Source organism: Gobius niger (assembly GCF_951799975.1).
Source record: "Gobius niger genome assembly, chromosome: 6".
NCBI classification, from domain to species: domain Eukaryota; kingdom Metazoa; phylum Chordata; class Actinopteri; order Gobiiformes; family Gobiidae; genus Gobius; species Gobius niger.
This window is the reverse complement of record NC_136857.1, coordinates 18,889,033-18,911,086: the sequence shown is the minus strand read 5'-3', so window position 1 is coordinate 18,911,086 and position 22,054 is coordinate 18,889,033. Positions and strand designations below refer to the sequence as shown.

General features: G+C 39.7%; 1 protein-coding gene across 1 annotated transcript in view; it reads right to left on the bottom strand.

The window, feature by feature from the left end:
* The window catches only part of ptpn11b (protein tyrosine phosphatase non-receptor type 11b), a 33,496-nt gene that overhangs the window by 4,251 nt on the left and 7,191 nt on the right, over positions 1–22,054 (bottom strand). Inside the window, exons 2-11 of the mRNA XM_079558432.1 lie at positions 17,064–17,186; positions 8,280–8,474; positions 6,849–7,041; positions 5,614–5,730; positions 5,423–5,536; positions 3,928–4,024; positions 3,679–3,758; positions 3,292–3,447; positions 2,164–2,295; positions 973–1,127 (exon numbers count right to left, since the gene is read on the bottom strand). Coding sequence (XP_079414558.1) covers positions 973–1,127; positions 2,164–2,295; positions 3,292–3,447; positions 3,679–3,758; positions 3,928–4,024; positions 5,423–5,536; positions 5,614–5,730; positions 6,849–7,041; positions 8,280–8,474; positions 17,064–17,186 — 1,362 coding nt within the window. The remainder of the gene's footprint in view (positions 1–972; positions 1,128–2,163; positions 2,296–3,291; positions 3,448–3,678; positions 3,759–3,927; positions 4,025–5,422; positions 5,537–5,613; positions 5,731–6,848; positions 7,042–8,279; positions 8,475–17,063; positions 17,187–22,054) is intronic.

Sequence of the window (22,054 nt, the reverse complement as noted above, 5' to 3'; positions counted from 1 at the left end):
GACACCTTTATTAGAATGTTGTTTTATGTGAATTGGTCTAGAAATGACAGAGAAGTAAGCAATCAACTAAGTCTAGAAGTCTGTATTTTGACAGTCACCATAGTTACCAGTGTGGAATTTGCAGCTGCTCCATCTCAATTCGAAACTACGTGAACGCAGCCTATTAAAATAGAAATTTTGTACTATTGTTCCCTGTAATCGATGAGATTATGTAAATGCTGGTTTTAAAATGTATGTGGCCGCACTTTTTAGTTTATTTTACAACACAGATAAAACACAGATAGCATGGTGAATGTATTTTGTATACTATGAAACTGGAAAAATACAATTTGCAAATTTTTAAAACTATTATTATTAAGCAGTACTAAGTAACTCTTCCCCCTAGAGGCCATAAGCGCAACTGCAGGTGTCGCAGCAAGATTTTTTAACTTCTTAATTGTCTTGGAGAGTAAATACTACGCTGACAGGAAAGGGCATCCAATTATACAATGGAAAATATTTTTTTCACTCAAAGTTGGCTGTAAATATTGTTTAAAGTGACGTTAGCCCGCAGTTAGCTTTGCCCGTTAGCATGTTAGCTTCTTCTTCGTGATTCCATTAGTGTGTATTGCTTTCTCCGGACCGGTGGCAGACAAGTTGCAAACATGGTTTTCTGTCCAGAGACACCAGGGGAAGATGAATGACCCTCCAATCATCCCATAAACACTTGTATTACCCCCACAGGGACTACGAAAAGGATTTATTAAGGTAAACACGTTACTTAGTACTGCTTTAACAAGAAAATACAAACCATGTTTCCTGGTATCTTATTGTAGTCTTTATTGGATTTGAATTGCAACTAGTTACATACCCGTAAAATAAAATAGATGTGTGTCCATGTTTCGTTGAGTTCCATTGCCCTGCTATTACTGTGCTGCTCGTGCTACATGTTTGTGACAAAGTGGGGTATGTATTTAAATGAAACAACATTACCTGCAGTGCACCACAATGGGCCCCGCGGAGGGCAATGTGCTCTGTGTGCGGTTGACCTCCTCCAGGAACCACAGCACTCCCCCAGGTTCGTTCGGGACGCCATGGTCCGGCCACGTCAGGTACTGGTAGTGCCAAATGTACCGCGCCGGCTCCTTCTGTACAACAATACACTAGTTATACAATCATATTTACAAAGAGATTAACATAATTCAGATTAAAACAAGAAAAGAGTTTTAAAAGTGCACGCGTATTTGACCTTTCAGTGACCCAGCGGCTGTATGGGCGGTTAGCTTGGCGCTTTTGCTTTCCATCCCGGTGGCTCCTATGATCAATTTTATTTTCGTTATTTTTTTTTCGAATTTCTGGCAAGTTTTCGGAATGGAATGTATATGTAACCATGGATACTGGTCAATCAGCAGCGACAACCTAAAAAAGCAATTGATCTTGGAGCGTCCCACAGGCCAAGTAACAGCGCCATGCTACACACCCAAGCATCCGCTGGGTCACTGAAAGGTCAAATACGTATTCTTTTATTTTTATTTTTTTTACGTGAAAAGTTGCAAAGTGCACCTTTAAGGTTATTAAGGTTTCAACTCAACGGTCAAGCGTCTTTGAGTGTCTTGAAAAGCGCTATACAAATAAAATGTATTATTATAACTTTTTTTTTAAACTATTTGTTAATACCGTATCTCGCAAGACAGGTATGGAACATTTGAAAATACTTGCCAATCCAAATTAGCACTTTTCAGTGAAATACAAAAGGTTTAAAAAGAAAGGAAGAAAAAGAAGAAACCTCCAAAATAGAATCGTGTTTGTTGTTTGTCTCGTGTCCGAAATAGATTTGTTGAAAAGTTATTTCTAGGATTGAGATAATGGAAAAAAAATGAAATAAGAGGCAAATTAGCATTTATTTAAACACCCATAATAATCCCATGTGAAAGACCATTCTCTAACACATGTCTAACCTTAAACAGAAGAGGGCACTTCTCTCAATTTTCTCAGTCTCTAATTTAACAAAATTTGTAGTTCAGTGCGATTGTCATCAACATTATCTCTACGTATCTAATAAACAAAGTAACCAGAGTATTTCCTGGTACTTTTGAGGACGTCCGGCCTCCATTTATTTTGGTGTGGGGGATCATTTGAGTGGGGCAGTGGGTAACCTCTGATAGAGTACTCCACAGTACTGACCCGGTCCAAGCGTGTCACCTCCAGTTTTCTCAGAATGTAGTCCTGGGCTGGTCTCTCATCCACGTTCCGCACCAGGATCCTGCCATACTCTTTTGTCCCGTGGAGGTCAGGCCAGTATCGTACACATTTGTTCTGTTGGGGATTGGGGGGGGGGCAGACAAGGGGAGGGGGGCATAGGAATTAGATGAAGTAGAGCATATCCCAAGCAGCTTTTCAATCAGCTTAAGTGTCATACTATCCTTGAGTCATCATCAGCAGACCTAATGCCACTCTCTGTGAATGAGCTGACCTACTCCTGTAAACCTACAAAACAGTGTGTAAACACGGTTGTAAACATGCTGTCTGAATAAACATGCTGTATATGCTGTGCTCTTTTCTCTGTTGCTGAAACGACTTAGCTTTGTATCTGAATGTTGTGCATACATCATTTGGGTGGTGGACTACGGACCAGAGCAATACTTTACTTGTGAAGTTGTTCACTTTTAAAGGAACAGGCTACCGTTTTTCCATACTGAGATATGTTCTTACCTGAGCTTAGTCTGGTCTTTGTGTGTGTGCTCAGTCACGCAAAAAGACCAAAGATGTTGTTAGCGCGCAAAAAGACCAGACAGGTTTGCATCAACTCGTCTAAGCTCAGGTAAGAACATGGTCTTGTGGTGGGGCATGGAGGGGCGCAGGCTCTTGGCGAATTATTTTTCCGAGTGACGGAACTATGTGCCATTTGCCTCCGCCACTTGTGAGGGAGTGTCACGAGAGGAGGTGACTGCACTGATGGGAACACCGCTGATATTATTTCCTCGTTCACATTGCGCTGCATTGCGCTCTTTCACATGTTCACCGCCCACAACCCCTCTGCTGGCCGCGGAGTCGATCTGGTTGGATGAAAATGTGTGTCTCCACCCACTTAAATGCACTAAGTATAGAGTTGCAAGATCACAAAGTGCGCTCCTACTGAGCGCAAAATGTCACGCTATCATCTACGTTTTGAGACACAAGATCGGGCCTAATATCTCAGTATGGAAAAACGGTGGCCTGTTCCTTTAAGTTGGTTTATGCTCATTGTAGATGTATTTTAGTAGCAATGCATACCTTCAGATCATGCAGTGCAAAGAAGTGAAAACCCCTCACCCGTCCTCTCTCCATCTCTTTGGTTGTCATGACGATGACCCGTGTGTTCTCCTGATAGACCATTTTCCAGAAATCTGGAACAGTGTTCTGCAGACAGCCTTGTGTGGCTATGAAGACTTTACTTTCATCTCCATGTCGTCCATCGTCATGAAAGCCCTGCACAGAAGAAGGACAGTTAAATGCTCTGCCACGACAAAAAACAGATGCAGTTAAGCATTTTTACAATGTTTTTGTCAGAACACAGTTCAACATAATAAAACTGCTTAAGCTTTGTAAAGTTTTTTACGCCTGAGGTGTTAATACCGATTCTCATCTATTTTGATTCTGATTTCATTTCTGCTGTTGACAGATAGACTAACAAATGTGTGAACTAATAAGCCCACTTACTTGGATGTAGTTGGCATTGATGTAGTCAGAGCCAGGAATGTCTGGATCTGCTTCCCTGATTTCAACACGCGTCGTATCAACTGGAAACACGACACCACATTATAAATAAAGATGTCACAATTTAAAGTGTCAAATGTGTAAGCCATCAGATCAGTTTCTTCTAAGAAATGTGATGTGAGTTGTGCATTGTGGTGATAGTTTCCACAGGAAGCTGGAGTGACAGGAAGTGGCAGTGCAGTCGTGACTCACACGGGAGGATATTCTTGTAGCGGTTTTTGCTCTTGTTCTCTGCCTTCTGGCCTTCTTTCCGAGGATAAAGCAGTTTACACTCCTGCTGCTGAAGTACCTGAAGAAAAAAAACAACAATAGACCAAAAGGTTATACAAGGTGCAAGAAGAATGGTGCAATCAATGCTGTAATCTGTGGAACTCAAGTAGTTATAAGACTGACGCCTGAATTGCAATTGAATGAGTGGAGGCTGGCAAAATTAAAATAGCCTGTAAATCCACCAAGTTACACAAAACCCAGTAGTCTATGCATAAAATGACATTTATCATCTTAGACTTCTGGATCAGAAAAAAAATATTTGAATGAAGTCACAATAATAAGCATTTGGTGGTGGACAAAAGATCTAAAACAAACAAAAACATTCAAATGTAGTTACAACTGATACTGTAATGCGTAATTCTTTTAAACAAAGTATATTTAGGTCAGAATTGTTCAAAACAATACACTGTAGAAAGGGCAAACTGACGACACGTTTCTAAAAACTGAGACTTGTCACTGAGCTCGTAAATACCATCAGATAAATCATGTGCAGTGACAATCATTGACTTTACACAGCGGAAATGACATTTACGACTGGTGCGCTGAATAAAAATGACAGAAACAGTAACGCGCAGCAGCCAGTGTAGATAAGGCCGAGCGCAGAGCCTCACTCAGGCAGGCAGAGACACATCTGGCTCCGATGCACAAGAAAACAAACGAACCAATAGGAGAATCAAGATGAGGAAGATCGATGCCCAGCAGGTTCTCTTGACTAGGAGACAATTTCATATTTAATCTTTTAGTCAAACTGTCATACATCAACTGATCTCACGCGTCAAATACTGTTCACTTATGCAGAAGTGCCAAAGTCATACTTAATTCAATGGTTTTTTTTACGTCTAATTGACTGTGTATAACTTCAAATCATAACAACTTCCTGTTTCGATCCAGCACACCAAAATAAAAGCGCCATCTGATTCATTAGTTTAACTTTCTTTCTGCCTAACTATTAACAGACAAAACACTTAAAATGTGTGTATTTAATTATATTCCTGTAATGTTGCAAGTACCTGCTGAACTAATCGAGACGAAATGAGCTGTGTACTTTTATTTAGGTGTGCTGGATCGAAACAGGAAGTGACTTCTTGGGCGCCGTTGTTTTGATTTGAAGTTATGCACAGAGTCAAATTAAATCTGCAACATGTCATAAAGAATCTGAAAATGATGGATTGCACCACAGCAAACTAACCAAGATGCCAATGAAGAACATGAAAAATAAACATAGAAATAAGAACTATATCGTGGTAAAATATCATGTTTTTTGTCTTTTCCATAGGCCTATTGAAATGTGTGTAGCCAAGAGAACTTCAAATCAGTCCCAATTATAATCCGATAAAGACAAACACTGTATCATTAACCCAGTGTCACTCATTCGTTCCACCTTGTTTGAATGAGAGCACACTTTGAAACTACTAACCTCGAATTCCTCCCAGAATCCCTGTTTTGGCTTCTCTGAGTTGTCTGCTACTTTGTTAAGCTCTCGTACCCGGTTCTCTATGTTGGCCGCGTTAATTCTGGTGGCGTTAAATGGCTGCAGAAAAACAGGGAGATAACGCTGTAACACACATACATGGGGCGCTTCACATCCCCACATTGTCTTTTTTCTACCTGTTTTAAGTGCACAACTATGCCGCTCTTCTCCACCATGGGGTTCTTCTTGTAGTGCTCCACCAAGTCGGCTAACGTGTCGAACCTCTCCCCTCCACCGACGTCATATTTGCCGTCCTGAGGAAGACAGCCCGCATTAGTTAAACAGGCCTCTCTGCAGTGACAGGCCTAACATGCTGTGGAAAAGCCTATTGACCCAGCTGTTAAATGGCTCGCAGCAAATTCTATCAGGAACCCATTAGACTCTTCTGGTTCAGAATCTCACTTAGCACATAGAGGCTTCAAAACAACAGAAAATGGAGCGTGGAGAAGTACTTTAGTCAGGAAAAAATCTTTAGCAAAAAAAAAAAAGGACAGGAGTACACAAAACTACCTCTGCTTTAGAAACTAGGATGACCATGTTTTGTGGGGTTAAAGGAATGGAAGCAGACGATTGTTGTATGCTTCCATTCCTTCCCATTAGAGGATTGGAAAAAAAGGTTTAGGTTCTACGGGTATCAGAAAGAAAAAAAGCAGGTACCGAAAAGAAATATAAAATCTTTATATTCAAGGTATGACGCTGTTGTTCATCATAATTTAAAAGAAAAAAAAAAGTGAAAGGCAAGTTGAAAAAAAAAAAAAACGGAAAATTTGAGAAACAAATGATACAAATGCAAAAGAAAAATGAAATGGAGGGAAAAGGAATAAATTCACATTATAAATCGGTTTTATGGTTCTAGATGACAAATAATTCAGTACAGCTATAGAAAGAAGTATTGTTCAGGTATCAGTATCTAAAACCAAGTATCATTAAAGTACCGGAATCTAAATATATTCAACGGTACCCAGCCCCCATCTTACAAAATAGAATAATAAATAAGGTAATTAATTCTACTTTAATCGTGGCGGCTTAAGTTTTAATTTTTTCATGTTGCACTGCGAAAGATTAGACATAAAGCCAGTCAGTTCCCATGATTATTTTTCATGACTTTTTTTGTAAACAATATGAAGATACGATATGATGAAAAATCTATAAAAGAATGTGATAATGATCTCACAACTCTCAACATCTCGCAACTGTTACTACCATGACACCGCATCAGCCACAGCGTTTATGTTTTGTTTTTTATGCTACACACTTTAAGTATTATTTGCACTTCAGTCTGCTTTTGATTTATTCATCGCCATCCTTTCCGGTTTCAAAGGAATGCATTAAAGTGACAACAGAAGCAGTATGTGAGATGACTTCTCCTCACCTGGTAGCGGATCATCACATGTGTAACCTTGGTCCTGCGATCGACATTGTCATGCTTGTCCTCGTTGGTGAGAACGGACAGTACAAAGTCTCCTGGTTTGCTCTGGCTCTCCCGGACCAGGAAACTGCCCACTTTGCCTTTGTCGGAGAGGAGTTTCTCTGCCTCGCGGCCTGACAGATGCCCATGATACCACCTGCAAATACGCACAGACCATATTGTTGTTACCCTACAATAATATACGAATCAGCATCTTCTTTCAGCAAAAAGTAAATAATAAAATAAATAATAAACCAGAAATAAGACCATTTAAAAACAAACATCTGAACAAGAATTTGAAGGTTTTAACCAAACTTACACATAATAACATACAGTAGGGATAAAAGGATGGGAGTATGAAAACTTCCCTGAACCCACAGCAGCTTTATGCATGACATGAGGTCCACAGTGGTTTGCGAATATTTCGGGTGCTGACTCCCACTCAACATGCAGAGTGTCTGGTGCAGGCCTGTATGAGCTGCTTATGCGTCTGCTGGTATTCTTTTCCTGTGTGCTGAAGGAGAGTGTGTAGGAGGCTGTGACACGAGGCACATATCGAATAGGAAACCACATGCACCAGAAATATAGTGTTTTTGAACCAAGAGTGAATGTAAACAGCTATATGAGGGAGAGAGAGCGAGGCGGTATTTTAGAAAGTTAAAAAAGTGTGCAATATACCTGAAATTATATTAAATAGGATTCGACCTCTGCACAGATGCGACTAATATTTATGCATTGTGTTTGTCCAAGTTTAGCGTATGTGAACAAGATGCAGCATTGCACTAGATTTACACTAGAAAAACTATAATCAGGTACTTATACAAGATTTTACCAAGTTTACAGGCACTTGGCACACTACTATGTCACTCCCTTGTATTTGCAGTTCTGTAGTTCTGGCAATCAAAGTAATAACAAGGAGGATAACCAGAATTCACACACATTTCAAGCATTCTTGTCACTTTCCTTTTCCTGCCCTCAGTCGGAATCATAGAGAGTCAGTATTTGTATTTGACAATGGGTAGTTTTCTGATAATTATATGTATCTAGGCCAATGGGTTTTGGCACATGTAAAGATTTGACATTTTTGTATTTGCATGTTACATAGTGTACTGTGCGTTTTATGTATTTTACATCACTTTTTTGTATAACTTCAACAGTAAATTGAGGATCATTATCTTGTGTAAGCCTTATATACAAAGAGATCCACTGTGGGTAATAAGCCATTCTACAGACAAATGTGAAAGGCTTGAAAAGGAGAAATCACATTACCTTCTATTGATCATTTAAATAAACCATATCCTTATCCACCTCTTTGAAATTAATGGGATAGAAAATTAATCAAGTCAAAAACACAACACTCCTGGACGGGGCTATACAACAACCTATACCCAGTACCTCTCTGATGTGGGGTCTTTGCAGTTGAGTGGGTACTTGAGCTCGATGACATGTCCGTTCCTCTCCCGCAGCAGATCCTGTTGCTCGGTGTAATACTGCACCAGCTCGGCCAGCGTGGCAAACTTCTCACCCCCGTACAGGTCGTAGTAGTCCCCCGAGTTCTGGATCTTTATGTGGGTCACCTCATCGTTGCGCCTGGGCACACGCACACAAAGGCATTCTCATCATTTATTTATCCACGTGTGGCACTGCACACATCGGATCTTGTTCACAGACTTTTGCGCCTGTTGTTATGAAGAGGGACGGTACAATGAATAAAACGAAACAAGGAAATATTGTTTCATCAACATTATAAAGCTGCAGTTGGTTTATATTCCATGCATTTCAAACTATTTATATGCAAAAAATGTCTTAAATATCTCATCATAGTTCATTATTTATGTATTTATATATTCTAAAAATACATTTCAATAAGATTAGATAAAATCCTACATAATGATCTTCAACTCACAACCAAGCTTCAATGTGCCGCCTGTTCAGATTTGACCCAATAGCTGAAACTGCACAGAACAGTAGCAAGAACTTAAATTTTAACTGCTGTTTATATAACACACAGGGTGCAATCTCAGCAGAACACCTCTGCAGCTGGACTCAATGTGTGCATGCTGTTTGTCTGCTGTGTAAACACCCTGCGGTGTCCAGTGCGGTTTTGTGGTATCACCGTTGTTGATCGCCAATATGGGCTAAAATAAGGGTTCCCTTTGGTGGAGGTTTTGAAGACACGCAAAGGCTAAGAACTGTGGTCCTTACGTGTAAAGTGTTTGCACCAAAGACATTTCTGTGTAAAAGCAATTTGGATGAGCTTTACTGCAGTAATAGTATGGCATGTCTATAAACTTGTACCAGGCAATATTTTATGAGAACCGTCTTCTTAAGGCGAGACACTGCAGGTCAATAGACATTGACCTGACCAACATTTTTTACATTTACAGATATCAATTTAAAACTCTTGCTGTGGATTACTGGCATAAATGTGAGAATAATATATAGATATTTTGTCGTTTTATGTTTTCATATAAAAACAAGGTGTTTTATGCCTGAACATGCCCACAATTTCCCATCTTTTCAGTGACAAAATCTGAATCTGAACGGATTGAGCTACATTCAAATGTATGGTTTTATTTTATTGATAAATGACTTACAAAGACTTTTTCAGAGGCGATTTTGGATATCTTGTTTAGTTTTAAAATAAGCTGTTTTTTATTGGAAAAAGCTGAAAACAAATTAAATTTCGCCTTGTTTTTTGACATTCAAAACTCAATAAATCAGGCTAGGTATTAGATATTATAAAACCCCTCTAAAAAATCTTCAAAATATTGTTCAGTCCAAGGCTGGAAAATTTGAAGTCTTTAGGTGCTACTGACGTGGAAATAGTGTCGCCACGATCAGAGAAAAATGCATTTTGAGAAAAAGGCCCTTGAACTTACGTTTTCCTATGTAAATCTAAGGGGAAACACTGAATCTGTGTCAATATTTAAACATGCTATTGTGAAGATTAGGTATATTGGAACTAAACTGTGCAGTGTTTTTAGTCATTGAAGTGCCTTCAAGGCCAGACTGGTAGGACAAGTAGGTGAATACCACATAAACCAGGACGGCCCAGATTATATTCTTCTTCTGGGTCAGTAGATATAGTGTCCCAGAAGCATAAACCCATATTATTTGCTTTTCTAAGCAGCTGCCATTTCTCTAATTTGAAGTGGTACAAGAAAAAAAAATCATCTGTATTTGTAAAACTAAAGTTATACTTGGTAAAACGAGTAATGCTAGGGTTATATTAATTATTTTTTTTGAAATGTTATTCCTCAAACATCTTGGTGCACCAAAAACTTTACACAAAACACCAGTGGAAAAAGTTGATTGGAAAAAGAAGTCCTTTGATCTTTTGTGGGTTTAGATGGTGTGAAAAAAAAACTTTGAATGTGAACATAATTCTCTCTGAAAAACTCATCTCTGTAATGAACTGGCTCTGACCTTTTCAGCTTTTCCACTACAGAGGAGACACAAAGACGAGTTATTACAAGCTGCACAAACACACACCAGAAGCCTGCAGAGATATTGGGATTAAAAACATCCAATTTATCACACAGACACTATTTTTCATAAATCCATAAAACAAAACAATGCAAATTCAGCGACAAAGGGACATGCGTTTTTCAGTACGCGGGCTGGGATGTGATTGCAGCACAGGAGAAAGTGAATGCGTGCGCAAAGGCAGATAACGCTGAACATTTGGTGGCACTTTGCATATTCAAAGTACTTCGACTGCTTTCAAAAGGTGCACACAATAGAAGCGTGCACACAGGGGGACGTGTGTGCGGGGATCTGTCTGACAAATACAACGCAGTTTATCTGCTGAATAAGGTTGTTGTTTGACTTCAATCTACGTAAACATGGCCAAATGTGTAGCTATGTTGTAAAAGTATACTATGTGGCTGTTGTTCACAAACATCCAGTGCCTCAGCATTGCTTCACATTGTATATAAAGAACACCAAGCGCTGTGCAAGGGCCCACATCTGCCTGACAAAGAAAACACATTCTTTTGCCTTGAAACATTTGCATCAGGGATTAAAACAGCTTTTTAAGACATATCATCCTAAATTATGCATTTATAATAGAGGCCGACCGATATGCGTTTTTCTAAGGCCGATATTTTGGGATGTTAATTGGCCGATACCGATATGCTTGGCCGATATATATATATATTTTTTGTCTGGCCTATAATCCTGTAAAAACAAATACTTGGCCGCTCCAGCACTGGCCGATTTTATTTTATTACTTGGGTGATCCAATCACCAATCCAATGAATTGCCCCTTGGGCAGAAATACAGTCTTGAATCATAGTTTCTGTCCCAGCTTTGATCAGTTGTCGTTAGCATTAGCATATTGTTACTAGGCGGAGCATTTTGCGTGGGGATAAAAAATACAATAAAGGTTAATGGATTCTCCAGGTTCTGTGCTTCAAAATGACATGCAGCAGCATGTCCACTGTTGAGGTTTAGTGAAACTTGTGTTTAACTGACTTGAAGCTAACCAATTTTCATTGTGATGTTTCTCACCTCCCCTGAGGCCGAGGGAGTTGTAGGGGACTCGTTTTAAAGCCCTGACTCTGATCTTTCCAATCCAAAAACACGTGAACATATCGGCCTGATATAAATCATTTGTTTTTTAATGATGATCCAATTGCAGTTGTTTGTATATTTTATATATATAAGTTAGCTCAATTAGTTTTATTGCACGCTGCCTAATATATCAATGCCAGACAATAATCGCAAAGCCCACTAGTAATGAATGTATCTGTTTACTCTGCTTGGTTATTCTGAATAAATCCATTTTAATGGAAAAGTCATACCAGCACAGCTACAACTGAAAAGCACTACAGTAAAAACCACTGTTTGTTAATTTGAATGATTGACTAACTTCTTCCACATTTGACTTCCTGCTGAGCTGAAACATTACCACCTGTACTGTGTGTGGCCATTTGTTTTCCTATATATTCAATAGAAAAAAATGAACACCCCTAGGTTAGTTGATCAAGTTGTCCCACATCAATAATCATCAATAATCACACACAAAAAACATTCCTATTGTCTCTGCACCGCTTTATTACTGTCCACCTCAAACTCACACTATCTCAGTAAAACTAAAACTCCTTCCGCTGCCCCGCACTCCGTCACTGTCCGTTCCTCTCTCTCCTCCAGACCTCGCTCCTGTACTTCCTGCTAATTGCTTTATGTGTCTATTAGCGAGTGTTGGCAAAGTTCCACAGGTCTGCTCTCTTCAGCCTCTCTCCCACTCCGAGAGTAACGCCATTATCCGCGTCCATTCTATTAGATTTTCATTCACTTCCCTGGGCCCTGCCTGGCTCGGACCTCCATAACCTTTATAGATTTATTGCAGAAGGGAGATGCTTTTAAACATATGACTCATGGCCATCACCTCCTCTCGCGTGGGTAATTTTAGACTTTTATGAAAATGATCTGAAGGATACATAAAGCTTGATAGGTGGCTAAGACAAGACAATGAGGTTATTACCATGCTAATGCACACATTTAAAATATAAGTTATGGGGAGGTTTCAACTGTGCAAGATCATATTTCAGAGTAGCCTGGCCAAGAAGACTACTTGCTTTTTGTATTCTTTACAAAGACACTGTGCCAACCTATATGCTTTCCATATAGCACTTAAATCAATACTGTACCAAGCAAGTAGCAAGTTGGTCCCAGCTTCACGACTTGCTGCAGTCTCAGCCCTGGGTCACCACTTTCACACTCTGAGTAGTATTTCCAGTTAGAATGCCACACTTACCGCACACAGCGCAGCTCAGAATCCCCTTTTTAAAAACAGACAGACAGCTAAATGCTGCACACGCAATGTCATTCATTAATTATGAATTATGAATGTTTTTGGCCTGAAGCTCTGCCCAGTCATTTCCCCCCCTCAGCAGCTCTTATCATATCCAGTCGACATGTCCAAACTTCAAAATGACCTCTGCTCCAGTTCCCCGCCTGCATGTTAACAAATTGATACCTCAGTCCACACAAATTAGAAATAAATACACAACACCAAACACTGACAGAGTGTTTCTTGTAGTGTCCTATGGGTCACTGTGATCGTGAATTCAGGACATGAGCTCAAAACTATAGGATGTACATCGAAAAGGTATAATATTTTGTCCTTGAACTTAAAATGGGTAGAGTGTGTTTACATGAGATTATAGAGGAGTCAGGGAAGTAATGGAACAACACTGACACAGGAAAGGAAAGGTAAGGCAATGTAGCTAAAATGCACAATGAGGAAATAAACATCAGGGCAACATCCAACTCCAGAGCCACCGTCACACAAAAATGATAAACATAAAAATAAGAACAATGCCATTTAGTTTTAAACACAGATTCGATTCTACTTGTGCAGAAGAAGGGGAGCATAATGTATTGCATAATAATTGCTAGCACAACATAAATTGACCACATATTGCTTACAAGTTTGCTGTACCGTAATGCAATGATATATTTATTGTAAAATTCAAGACAATGATCTAATATCGCAATTGTTTCTCATATCGTGCAGCCCTACTTTTGTGTGTTTCCTCGCATATAGACAGTGGCCTATTTATTGGCCTGTTAATAGTGCAGCACAGTGGAAACATATCAGGCTCGCATTTATATAACGCGAGAAAATCCATTAGCTCGGAGCGCTAATATGGTCTGCAAAGTTTTCTTCTAAGCCTCCTCAAACTCACCCCAGGTCTTTAGGGTGCATAACAAGTTTGAGGAATGATATTGTAAACTTGACCTGACTGCTCCAGCCCAAACTTTCTGCCTTTCAACTTCTTCGGCACAGAATCAGAACTAAGAACATTTTTCACAAGTCTCCAAAGCGCTCATTAGTTTCGCCAATGTCTACTACTGTGCGCTACTGTGCTAGATGTTGAATACCCTTTGATTTGACTATGAGCACATCGTCAAACTGGTGTAAATGTCCATGATGCATTACAAAAGGGTAACTGCAACCTTTAGATGTTGTTGTTGATATTAGGGAGAGTCACAATTTCATACACAGGGATTGAAGATCTATTGCAGATTCTATTGCAGATTCAGGATATGACCAGTATTTTAGGTTTATTGTGGAGAACAGGGTTGGGGGTTGCTGTGAATCTTCTGCATACCCAACTTGGGAATCAATCTCTTGCAGATGAGGAACGCAAGAAAGCTGCCCGGGCCCCTGTCCACAATAATGCTCGAGAAGATGGACACTGGACACACGCCAAGGAGAGAGAGATAAAACTGAAAGTGGCAGACAACAGTCTCTCCATACATTAGCCTCTCGCAGCAGATAGCTCCCTCATAATGGCTTCTGTAAGACGAAACCTGCCTAATGACTGGCCTAATTAACGTCTCTGCTCTGATAAGCCCATCCACGTGTGTATCTCATTGCAGACAGACTGAATGAGTTATTGGCATGATAAGCTCAACTACGAATAGAGCAAAATGAAGCAATTATCTCCCGTTAATTTAAAAAAAGACTGGCAGTTTTGGCGTCGAACTCCTCCAGCCAGCTCCATGCTCCATATATTTAGTATGTGACCTATAACATAACCGGTGGGTTCTTTTGTATGTCTAAATAATGGTGCATTGGCGCAGATAATTATTGTAATTTCCCCCTGCCGTTATGTGCCATTTCCTGAGACTCCGGAGAAAATGTGCCTTATGTGCATCCTCTGCAATTGGAGGGGCACAACATGTTGAGAAAAAAGGCAGGGCTGTAAAGTTACTGATGTGCACCCACTGGTAATAGCATTTGAAGAGCTGTGACTAAGAAGCTGTACTTTTCTTTTGTTGTTTTTAAGTCCAGAATAGCAGCACATAAAGCTTGTGAGTTTGAGTCTTTGAAAGGCTGCCAACAGGTTCTTGTGTATGGAAGCTCTGGGTACACGTTATCAGCCATTTGCTAAACTAACATGTCACAAAAGCTCTAAACTAGTGACAGAGTGAATATCAATTACGGAACTGGCTTTCACACTGACTATTAAAATTAAGGATGCACCGATCCGATACTGGTATTGGATATCGATACTGGAGAAAAAAAGATATCAGGTATCGGCTACAAATATCTGATACTGAACTGATACCAGTTCTGGCTCTCAACACCTTAAAAACACAACTTTTACCACCAAAATCTAAGTGAATATGGGCGGTATATCATTGTAAAGCTAAGAACCTGGAGAACTCAACCCAGTTAGTTTTAACCTTTGCAGATGTATTTTTGATCGCATGCTAAAGCTTGCGGGAGCATGCTAATGCTAACGAGAACTAATCAAGGCTGGGATAGAAACTATGATAGAAATACCTAAAGTAGCCTAATAAAATAAAAATAACCACTGCTGAAGCCAAGTGTTTGTATTTTTGTACAAATAACTGATCGAACATTTGCAATGATCAGATCACTTAATGTGAGTTGTTCCTGTAACCTAAAGCCTGTCATACACCTAGGGATATTTAGTGTAGGAAAGTCATCCTTGTTAAATTATCCAAGAGATTATCCATTGATTTAACTGATAATTGATCTGGAACATAACAATAAAATATGATTAGTGATCTTACAATGGAGATGAGTCAATAAAAAATTTCACTCAAAGAAAGCCACTTTTAAGTAAGTCTCTTAGTATTGGTAAATATCGGATATAACAGCTTGAAGCACAAAAGACAAATTATGGACTGGTTCTAGGTATTGTTGGAGCAGTCTGAAACCGAAACATAATTCAAACTTTTTTTTTTAGCTGTAAAAAAAACTTTTTGAATAAAATAAATAAATAACTTGACGTGCGTTAGAGTAGCTGAAGCAGCACATATAAAAGAGATGTCTTTCTGCAGCTGGGCTAGTGAACGAACAGTGGTCTAGTGTAGGCTCTTGATTATTCAACTTCTTATTTCAGTATCTGTGCACAGAGGAACAGAGTGTTCTTTTAAACTCTTGATATGCATTCCTCCACAATGCTCCTCTTCATCATGTTCTAAAGTGGCTGACCTGTCGACCCACTTGACCTCACTGTTGTGTACTTATGGTTTGTGGACAGCGGACTGTGGCTCTAGTCTCCCACCAGTCTTCCTGTGGAGAGAGTGATTTATGACACTCACCACACTAACCGCAGGCCCTGGGCAAGGCCTGACTGAGCCTTACTCAACATTTGAAACTGTGTTTAAATGTCCACAGACTCACACTCAAAGTTAACTCAAAACTAATCCATGTACATGAGAGAGGTGAAAACTAAGTCTAGTTCTATCAAAGCAAGGTCAAAACGTATATATGATAAAAAAGTACAAGTTATTGAAAATATTATTTGTGTAAAAAATAAAAGGTTTCACCTTTGTATACCGGAGTCGTGCACATTTGAATTATCATCCCGGAGACTGATCACGCTTCAGTCAAATGAACACCTGAATGACATACATACATTTGCCAATAGGCATTGATGGAGCTGCCCAACTGCTTTGGTCATGTGTCAGATTACACCCTGGACAATTAGCCACCGATGTAGGGAAGAAGTGTGTGTCAAGTAAGAACCTTCCTAAACAGAAATGTTGACATCCCTTAATTCAGTTGAAAGTACAAGGCTGAAACTTCTCCCCAAAGTCTATTATAAGGAAGAGCCACACTTTGAACGCTTTCCTGTTTCCTGACATCTGTATTTACTGTGTTTGAACAGCTCTGTTTACTCTGTGAAACATCTACACAGAGTGCTTCAGGGTACAGGCCACACAAGAAATGTTTAGGAAATAAATCAATTCAAATCAGTTTTGATGTGTTAAAATGTATGTTTTGTTACAACACAGTAAACACAGTAGAAATTTATCTAGTATGTAAGTAAGTTTCCCTTTGGCATTGGACAATGAACATTTTGATTTGACAGAGCACACAGATATTCATTCAAAACATGCTAGTAGATAAAACCTATTCGCAAAATGTCAAAATACCTAGTCTCAGTCCCAGTGTGCCTCACATTAACTAGTACACCATTTCAGTCAAAACCCCTTGTGGAGACTAAGTTGAAAGGAAAAGAGATATATAACTGAAGAAGCAGTTGCTTTTGTGGAAGTAACATGTGGTATTTATCATATTGCTATGAATGTCATTTCACATTGTTTGTTTTCTATCCTGAACTTTGAACTCATGTGAGAGCTCTGATCCAACATGACTCCACACAAACGTGAGTGAAGACCCACCTGACTGAGAGGGTGAAGTCCCCCGGGTTGCTCTTACTGGGTCGGGCCAGAAAACTGCCATGGACACCCCTGGTCAACAGGAGTTGCTCAGCCTCCTGTCCTGTTATGTTTGGGTGGAACCACCTAAAAGGAAGAAAAGACATCAGACCAAAGTTCAAAGCTGGAGACTGTGTGAGCATTTGATTACGAACATGTCAGTACTTCTGATGTAGCTCGTGGCAGAAGAAGACCTTCAGTGTCACACTGCCACCTAGACATTTGGTAGTAAGGATGGGTCAAATGCAGTGTACAAAAGTCAGCTTGTTGTGACTATGGCCATTCATGATGACTAATTTCATTTATTGATATATTGATTTAAGTATTCATTTATCTGATAAGAAGAAGTATGCACATTTGACATACTACAACATTTATAGCCATCGCAATGTCCGTCCCTATAAGGGCATTTAAGAGTTCCAATTTGAGAACAATGAATTATACCTCACAGTCAACACTGATTTCTAACTGAGGCACAATTAAATGGTGTAATCAAACTGAAATAAAATAGATGTTTTTTTTTTGTTTTTTTTATTACACTTTCTGTTCTCAAGAACCATCTGAGAAGTGACTGATCCTCCTCCAGCAATTGGATTTGAAAGTGGTACTGAACAAACATGCCCCTGCTGAGAACCTCCTCCTCTAATACAGACTAAGCAGGCTTTGGAGGTTCAATTTAATGAGCGCACCACAATTAGCTTGTCCATTGACTTTCACACAGTGGTGCAGACTTCTCAAGGTGGAAAGGATCAGCCTCTGTAATATGCTATAATGCCTCACACTGATGCAAGGTCCTTTTTTCCACAGCAATAAAGACCAGGATTAAACCACAAGGTTACCGCAGATTAGCCTGAAAATCATAAATAAAACATTTAATGTGTGATTTTTTTTTTAACTATACACAATACTAAACTGCAGATTTTTTGTGTGAGTTATAGATATCAACAACATTTTCAAGCCGTACCTGAATTATCCCATTGTCAAACCTGAAAGTCAGAGGTAGTTGAGTAAAAGCTCTCAGCTGTTGACTCGTTTCTAGCTCTCAGAGATCCTCCACATCCTGATATTTCACTTAAGTTAATAAGGAGCGCGTCTCAGCCGCGAGTTCATAGCGATTATAGTTCATAGTCTGACTTCTTGATTTGTGCTGGAGAAAAATGCACTATATTTAGACACACGACAGCACACATGGTCTGTTTTCTTTCACAAATGACATAACTCTACTAGAAGAAAATAAATTGACGACCACAGCTTTAACGGTGGGTATCATATTTGTTAAATATATTTGCTAAATGTGCAGGTCACTTTTTTAGAGTAAGAAGAAGTTGCTGGTGCATTCTTGTGCATTTAAATCGATGTAAAACCAGCATTCTAAAAGATGGTGATGCATACGGTAAACATTTATTGATTACTCTTCTTGTTGATATTGCTCAATGCTTGACATTCATAAATGCATTCAAATCGAGAAATGTCATTTATAGCACCTTAAAAGCACCTTGTGTGTTCACAAGTGAATACTTCAATGACATCTTGATCAACTTTAAGTGGACACTTTTGCGGTACTGGAGCCACCCTCCTGATAGTGTGGAATAATAAGATCTTGTTAAAGTCTGCTTGGATCATATTTATTAGAAGATAGTGCTGTGCATTGGCGTTGCAGAGACTGAATTGATCATGGAAGTATAGTAATGACAAGCCACCACTGACTGCTGTGAGTAGACCCTGTGTTGAATGGCAGCATGTCAGCTGTGTGGATTAGAGCTCACATGTAAGCAGGGATCAGTGGGTTAAACATGCCTAACTACTGCAGTCTGAGGGCTAATCCACTGCACATTACACACATACAGGGCTGAAGCCACTGGGGTCAGTCAAACTGGACTTTATAAGAGATAATGACACAAGCTGTCATCAGAATAATATAAAGATTGAGAATCTGACTACACCAAGACATGTGGACACTGGACTGGGATGCAAAATATTATATCAACAATAGAAAATGTTTTAAACCCTAATTTAAACAAAACTCCTTTTAACCCCACAGACGTGAGGCGTTTGCAGACCACTTCAGAGGAAAGATAGACACTATCAGATGTAATATTTTATCTACCCAAAGTAACACGGTTGTAAATACATCTGATGGTCTATTTGTTCCAGAGGAAACACTGGACAGTTTTGTCCTGGTTAATGCTGAGATGCTTGATAAAGTTTTCTCCTCAGTGAGGCCCACCACATGTCTTTTAGACCCGGTCCCAACCTCGTTTTTTAAAACATTTTATGGATCTTTTAGAGACGAGCTTCTAAACATGATGAATTGCTCTTCAGACGGGGGTCTTCCCTGCTGTGTTTAAAGGGGCGGTGGTGAGGCCCCTGTTGAAGAAGAGCAATTTGGACTGTAAAGATTTTAACAATTTCAGACCAGTATCCAACTTACCATTTTTAAGCATAATCTAAGAAAAACTTGTCTTTATCCAACTTAATAATTTTATTACTGCACATAATGTCCTTGAGAAATTCCAGTCCAGCTTTAGGATAAACCACAGCACCGAGACCGCCCTCTTAAAGATTTTCAATGACTTTAGATTAAATTATGTCTCACTGAAGGTCACAGTGTTGGTTCTACTGGATCTGAGCGCTGCCTTTGATACAGTCGACCACACTATTCTTTTAACTCGTTTAAAACACATCGGCCTCTCCGGTGCTGTACACAAATGGTTTACTTCCTATCTCACAGACAGGACGTTCGTGGTAAGTGTGGATACCTGCTCCTCTAAGGTCCATGGAGTTACATGTGGTGTGCCCCAGGGTTCAATTTTAGGCCCAGTGCTTTTTAATCTGTATATGCTCTTCTTGGTGATGTCATCAGGAGACACGGGGTCAATTTTCACAGTTATGCTGATGATACACAGTTATACATCTCCATGTCTCCTGATGACACCAGGTCAATAGATGCACTTTTTAACTGCATTTTAGTTATCAAATTCTGGATGGCAGAAAACTTTCTCCAGCTTAACCAGCACAAAACTGAAATGTTAATCATTGGCCCTGAGGCCCAGAGAGAGACTTCTACCCAAACTACAGTCACTGTCTATTAATCCTTCCTCACAGATGAAGAACCTGGGTGTGATCTTGGACTCTGAGCTGGCATTTATTCCACACATAAAGAATATCACAAAGATAGGTTTTTACCATCTAAAGAACATAGCCAGAGTCCGCCCCATTCTCTCTCGGGCCAACACGGACACGCTAATGCATGCTTTTATCACCAGTCGTATCGACTACTGTATTGCCCTGCTTTCTGGTCTTCCCAAAAAGAGTATCTCAGGTTTACAACTTTTACAAAATTCAGCAGCTCGTGTCCTGACGAAGACCAGGAGGCGGGAGCAAATTTACGGTTTTAGAATCGCTGCATTGGCTCCCCGTATGTTTCAGGATCGATTTCAAAGTTCTTTTAATGGTTTTTAAATGTCGTAATGGTCTTGGTCCTTCTTATCTTTCAGAACTGCTTTTACCTTATGAACCTTCACGGCCCCTTCGCTCCTCCGGCAGGGGTCTCCTAGTTAGTCATTCCAATATTACGACCCTCGCCTCTGGAACGACCTGCTGGAAGAGCTCAGGGCTGCAGAGAACGTTCCTTTTTTTTTAAGAGCTCAAGACCCACCTTATATTATGGTAAGTGTGGACCTGAGAAATGCAGTGAAATTGATGGTATAGTAACTTGAAAAGCAAATGTTGCTCTGACCAATCAATGTAGAATAAGGTGACATCATGCCTTTCAAATAAGGCATGTTGATGCTCTAATGCTCTAATGCAGGGGTCACCAACGTGGTGCCCGCGGGCACCCAGGGGCCCTTTGGGGCATGTCCAGTAGCCCTTGGGACTTTTTCCAAAGTGTAAAACACTTCATTTTCTTGAATCTAATTCTTAAAATTACAGTTATTTCGGTTCTTGTGACTCGGTATGAGTTTAAAATAAAGCTATTTTAATATAGTATGGGGTCAATATCCTATAAGTGAACAGTGTACGTTTAAGTCTTTAGGATTTGTTTTTAACTGGTAGCCCTCGAACAACTTAATGCTCTTAAAGTAGCCCTCAGCTGAAATAAGGTTGGTGACCCCTGCTCTAATGGTATTGGCCAGTCTTGGCACAAAGCAGTTCTTGAGCTTCACACTGCGGATGAGTGCCAGTGCTTTCTAGGAACAAACTCAAACATACAGATCTGTTAAGTAACTAGGGTGAGAGTTAGTGAAGCTACATTAAGCATTATGGCTAATTTTGTGTTTATTGGAGACACTTAGTAACATAATCAGCCGATATCAGGACTATGCATTAAAAAATACAAAAATGCACAAAAATCAAACAATAAAGGCGTACGTAAGCAAGTAAGCAAATGTCAAGATTTAAACCCAAAAGTAAAAGCCATTCAGAAAATTAATGGCATTTTGCCATATAAATGATTCAGCTATATTATTATGATCATTTCTAGTCTTGTGTCTAAGCCTGAAGAGCCTGACACACAAGCAGCCGTTTCCACACTGGCCTGGTCCAGAGCTGAACATGTATTTGTGACTAATCCTCTTGTACTGGTTATGTTTTATTATGGAGTAATCTGTTCAGAGCTGTGGGGGCAGGGCAGGGGGCAGGCCAGGGGGCAGCTGGAGACTGGTGTAGGTTGAGAGGATAGAGCGGTTTTGCAGTCTGGGTCAGGTGTCTCCGGAACAGGTTGACTCCACACTATTCATTTAGCATATCTTGCCGAAGCCAAGACTTAATAGAATAACTATACTAAGGTGTACATTACAAGAATACAACAAGTACTAAGGAACACTGACAAATGCACAATTTGTGGTTATCAGTACCACTTTGTGTTTCTACTATTCTTCTTTCAAATTCAAGCGCATATTTCAGTCCATGGCACAGTATCACAGAGTCACCAGTGGCTGTTAGACAAGTTCACC